The 6,208-nt window shown below is 26.9% G+C and overlaps 1 protein-coding gene across 1 annotated transcript in view; it reads left to right on the forward strand.

The window, feature by feature from the left end:
- The first annotated feature begins 4,758 nt into the window (after positions 1 to 4,758).
- LOC100165811 (peroxidase) overlaps positions 4,759 to 6,208 on the forward strand; it is an 8,366-nt gene continuing 6,916 nt past the window's right edge. The window contains exons 1-4 of the mRNA XM_001948334.5: positions 4,759 to 4,915; positions 5,061 to 5,154; positions 5,216 to 5,412; positions 5,486 to 5,659. Of these exons, the coding sequence (XP_001948369.2) occupies positions 4,816 to 4,915; positions 5,061 to 5,154; positions 5,216 to 5,412; positions 5,486 to 5,659 (565 nt within the window). The 5' untranslated portion in view covers positions 4,759 to 4,815. The remainder of the gene's footprint in view (positions 4,916 to 5,060; positions 5,155 to 5,215; positions 5,413 to 5,485; positions 5,660 to 6,208) is intronic.

A 6,208-nucleotide genomic window follows, 5' to 3' on the forward strand; every position in this document is an offset into this window, starting at 1 on the left:
GATACGCTCGCGTACTATTTCCCCTTTCTACACCTCTCTCGCGGACACTAAGCGGCGCGGCCCCCGTCACCCGCCTCCCTTGACGTTTCCAGTCCAGTGTAGTAGTCCGTGGTTTGGCCCTATCTTACTGTATAATTTGTTATCAGTGTCCATTCTGATTATTCTATTCTGTGGTGACGTTGCCATTTTGTATCGTAGAATATTATTATTAAAAAATAAGATACATTTGAATGTAAATGTTTATAAATAAAAATCTTATTATTACATATGTACATCAGTTAGTTTATTATATTATATTACAATTACAATTTATTCCGCTAAATACTGAATATAATATAAAAAAATTAAATAAAAAATGTTGAAAAATACCAATCAAAATAAATAAAAAAATAAAAATTTAAATTTTTTCCCTAAATACTTATTTCCAATTTTTAATAAGTATTTAAGTAGGTTATCAACATTTTTTAATTCAGAGTACTCCTGATAAGCCTTTATAGTGAAGTTTATTTTTTGGTTTTCGATAACACTAATTTTTTTTATGATTATTACTTGCTATGGATTGAATTTTCGTGATCGTTTCAGCCTAAGTTTCTTGTAACACTATAATAACCAAGTGTATATGTGGATGTGCCTTGTAAAATTGGGAATTGTATGTCCTGTAAAAACTTTCAGCTGCATTAGTCGTTCTAAAAATAAAAAATAAATAAAAAATGTGTCTATGTCTATAATAATATATCGTATAGAATCGTATAGATAACTTGGATTATACAATGGTTCCTCAGCCTATATATTTGGGGGAAATTGAGATCCGTCAATGTAATTATTCAAAATATAATCGGAAAATTCGTTGCAAGCAATTTCGTCTGGACATACACTGATAAGTTCGACAAATGCATCAGATACTTCATGACTTGGAAAAAAAGCCAAGCCAAAAAACATTTTTAACCAATTTCCAAGAGCATCGTCTTTTTTTGTATATGCTAATCTGAGTACAGGGTCACTGTTTATCTGTAATAATAATAAACTAATTTACAAAGGTGGGCAAGTTAATGAAAATAATTAACTTGAATTAAGTTAAGAGGACATACGATCGATAAGTAAAAGTTAACAGTTAACATTAATAATTCAACTAATATAATATTTTTTATATCGTATAGCAATTGAATGTTAATACGTGAGGATATAGTACATGACCTTCGTATATATTATAAGTTAATAAGTTATATAACATTAAAAACAAAGTTACATAACAATTGTCAATTTTTAATTACTACATCACATAAACACATTTAAATTTTTAATCCTTACCCACTATTTTATTTATTTTTAACTCCAAAATAATTTATAAATTTTCAATTTGATAAATTTTTATTAAAATTTGAACTTTAACTATACCTACCTATGTTTTTTTAATGTATTTAACAAATGAGCGTAGGTACATGACATTTTTACTGAATGTTTATATTAGCTTTTTCTATACACCATACCATTTTCCAAATATTTTGACTTATTTTAAGCTATTTACGGACATTTTCAGTTTCCATTTTTTTTAGTTTTTTTTTTCTATAATATCAATAAAATTTTATTTGTTGGGTAAAAAAGCTTGAAAATTCCATAGAGGACTTCTAATATATTTTTTCAAAGACAAATGAAAAATATTAAAAATCCATGGTCACGATTTTTTTTATAAACATTTAAAGTTCAAATATTGACAAAATACGTAAAAATAACGAAAATTTCCAAATTACTTTGAGTTAGAATTTCATAAAAAATTTTTTTTTTAAATCTAAGATTTGAAAATGTAATACAAGATTCCTCATAAATTTGTCTACCTTAATAAAAAAAAAAAAAAAGGCCTAACAGAAAGTCAAATTAAATTTTGATGAGCGTTTAAAATTCACATTTTTACAACATTTTATATTCACTCTATTTCTCATGTAATGATTTCCTTATTTTGCTAGCTGTAATTTAAATAGGAATGACTGTAGTGAAAACTAAAACATCAGCTTTGTACGACTAGCAAATTCTGAAAATTGACTCACAAATTCTAACAAAGTAAGACCAACATTATTTTGTATAATTTTCGATAGATTTAAGTGAAGTGGGTGGATCAACTTCACAACTTTGAAAGCTAACAACTATTTAACTAATTTTCAACTTTGACGTTTATATGAGCGGAGTAGTGTAAACATCGTTTGCCTAGTGTACAACTAAAATAATATGGTCAAATTTTATAAAAACTAAAATTAAATTTTTGACACCTATTCATAATATTGTATTAAAAATTAAACAATAATTAATTAATAATATAGGTATTATGATATGGTATACCTACCTATATCACCTATTGAATATTTTACCAAAAATAATTATTTACTTTAAAAGTTAAGTATAGTTAGGTATTTGAAAGAAATATATTACATTTATATAATATGTGGCTTTAAGTAAAATTATATTAGGTACAGTATTATTTATTTTGTTTTCAGATAACCTTGTAATTCCATACCATAACTCCTTTAAACAGATGATACTATATATTATATGCTAGTACGGATAGATAATAATATGAATACCTATAGCATTTGTCTTTTCAATACAGTTAATAGTTATAACAAAGTTTATACGAATTTAAATACTTTTTCTTATTGTGTATTTCCATGCAGGTACCTCCTGGCTCCTACAGTAGAAGAATAGTATCTAATACGACGTAATATCACGTAGTAGTGCAGGTTTTATGATTTGAATATGTGAGATAAATACTTATATAACCTGGCTTGTACAGGGAAGTCATTGATCCGTTCGGATATGATCCTTCCAAGTGGAACATTATTTCACCACGACCCCGGTTCTATGATGTATGTGTTAAACAGTGAAATAAATTAGTATTTGTATAACATGCAATTCGATATAATAATAGTATACATAATAGAGCAGCGGTTCACAACCTTTTTATACCTGCGTACCACCTACCATTTTACCAATTTGTTTATTTATAATGTCATGTTTAATTAGAATATATTATAATAACAGATTATATTATAGTATGGTATTCTTAACCAATGATCTGTTCTTATATTTTGTTTAAAATAATAATAATTATTACATTCCCCTTGAAGTGTATCAAAACGATATAATATTATCATAATATATTATGTTATAATATAAAGTGTTTCCAACATCGTGTCTCCCTGCCAAAAATCTAATTTCGGCTCAATATTATAATAGTTGAGGCCAATGCCTATTAAGTACCCTTATAATCGACCGTCGACGTATTCAACTGGTCACGCGCTGAAACACACAGCAAAATCGCAGTTGATGTGATATTATTATTAAAATATTATTATGTGAACGCATTTAACCGAAAAATAATAGATTTTGCGCATTAGTCACGAACATAATATTATACGAATATCATACGATATTAATAATGTTATGTATCGCAGCCGTCTGCTGTGGTTGACCATGAGGGCGATTTGCCCAGAGAAGGGTTCACATTATCTGTGCCCGTCACGGTTTGTGTTCTTTGTAGGTATTACATGAATATATTATATTATACGCGCATAATAGGCGATACAGTATAGCAATATACATATAGCATCATATTATAATTACTTACCTATATTACAATTAGAATAGGTACTAAGTACCTAAACTATTATCATAAACGTATATAATAATATGTACTATTAACGAATTAACTATTATCGTCCATTATTTGTTATTATATTTGTATTCGTCTTCTAATAGAAATCGATTTTCTCTAAGACAAGGCAGAGACATTTGTAAAGAAGAAGAAGAAGAAGATGAAGTGTATAGATTATGATAATGTATATATTCATATGAAAAATATTAAATAGCTGATGAAAAAATTATGTGTAAACCTTTTAGTTGTTTGAAAACACATTTTAGCATTTCTATTTCTTTTGGTTCGTAGGGATATCATGATAATTATAATTACTGTTTTAGGAAAAACATAGTAACATGATAACGAATGATGTCCCCATATATCAACTAATAACAGCATTCAGTATGATAAAAACGTAGCACGTTACTTGATATTTTTTTCCTAAATATGTTTTTTTTTTGGAGGGGGAGAGACCCTGGACTTAGCCCTTGAACTATTAAAAAAAAATAAATACCAACTGATGGGTATTGTAAGTAGACTTTTGCCAACATGAGTACCTGTATATATATTTATTTATATTACCCAGCCCAAAAACATATTTATGTTAAAAAAACCTATTAAAAATGTACCTAATCTTATGTCTTTACTTACGGTACGATAAATGATAACTATATATGCGTGTAGTATATTACAAGCGAATAGTTTAAAAAATAAAGCTAAATTAAAAAGCAATTCCTTTTCAAAGTTATAACTTTACTAGTTGTTTAATTTTCTAATTAATATTAACTTAACTATTTCCAGTTAGTTTGAAAAATAATATGTTAATTTAAAATCGTAATAATATCTATAACTATCGTAATAGGTAATTAATAAGTTCATATTTTTTTTTTTTATATACAAAACTATTTTAAAACACAGGAACGAAAAATCTATAGAAGTTTATATCATAATAATACAACAGTAATTGTTTATTATACCTCGTAATTTGTCAGTATATTTTCACTGTACTCATAATGATATATGATAAAATTATAAATGTTGTACGATAGTATTGTGTGACTATTTAATTTAAAATTCAAACCGATACATACCTAAGTAGGGTTACCACAATCCACACATAGGTATAAGAGCTAATATTTATATCAACGCGTTTAGTGTCACTAAGTGACTTAGTGTCGATTCGTTTGTCGATGTTCGTTAAAAAAATGAAGAAAGTTCCAATTGTTCTGGTGTTAATTGTTAGCATATCATGCGAACTTATTCAAAATAATGAAAATGAATCGAATGCAGGTAAATTAATAGATCTTAAAACAATATAATGGATAATAATATATATTATATTATATAAATAACATAATATAAATATTACATACATAAATTATAAATCTAAATAGTAAATAATATAAAATATTTTAATTATATATTTCTTACACAGATTCGTACAGTAATCCAGGAATTCTTTATGAAGAGGCACACAATAATTGCTTGAATGACGAATACGTTTCAGATAAAAATCCTTCTAAGATACCGTAAATACAAATAATATACAAATATGTACCTATATTAGTATTTTTGGTTTTTATTTCTTAGATCGCTAGCGGAGAATCCTATTGGATTCTTAGAGCCTAAAGAAATTGATCTGGCTGATCGATGTTTTCCCAAACCAATATGTGATCCCCATGCTGTGTACAGAACCATAAATGGTAGTTGTAATAATTTAATATTTCCAATTTGGGGTCGATCTAATTCAGCAAACACACGAATTATTGAAGCAGACTATTCGGATGGTACATACTTAATATAAACGAATGTATATGTATTTCAATTTTGCAATATGAGAACTAATTACAATAATTTAAGGAAAGAGCCAAGAAAGAAGAGCATTATCGGGAAATAAATTGCCAAACCCTAGGAAAATACGAACAACTTTGTTCCCAGACGTGAATAAACCCGCACTTAAGTATAATTTATTGTTCATGCAATTTGGCCAATTGGTTGCACACGATACTGAATTAATATTCTCTAAAACTGTTGGTAAGTTTTTAAGAATAAAATCATGACTTTAAGATTCTGAGTAAACTTAAAACTGTTACAATAGGTATGTATATTTTAGCATCTCACGCTGAACAATAATTATACTTAAAAGTAGGTAGGTAATAAAAAATAAATAAATAGATCTTATTCATGTTTTGGATTCTGATGATATGGGGTTTTTTCTGTCTGTAAACATCTTTATAGGTACTAGTAGAAACATTGCTTCGATTTTCAACTTCAGCATCTTTTCTCAGAGGACAGTAAATCTAATTGGTACTTTTAAGAGGTTAATTTGGAAAATTCACAGTTTAGTTTTCAAAACAAACAAAATATTATTAGGTTAAAACTTGGATTTATACGCAAAACCAGTTTTTGACAAAATTATAACTACCTATAAATAGTTAAAATATTTTCATCGAATGTTTATATTACAATTTTCTATATGCTGTAAAAACAATTTTCAAAATATTTTGGCTAATTACATACCTATTGGCTTACAATTTACAAATGTATAAAATGTTCAATTTTAATAGCTATGGATTGAAAATT

Source organism: Acyrthosiphon pisum, chromosome A1 (assembly GCF_005508785.2).
Source record: "Acyrthosiphon pisum isolate AL4f chromosome A1, pea_aphid_22Mar2018_4r6ur, whole genome shotgun sequence".
Classification (NCBI taxonomy): Eukaryota; Metazoa; Arthropoda; class Insecta; order Hemiptera; family Aphididae; genus Acyrthosiphon; species Acyrthosiphon pisum.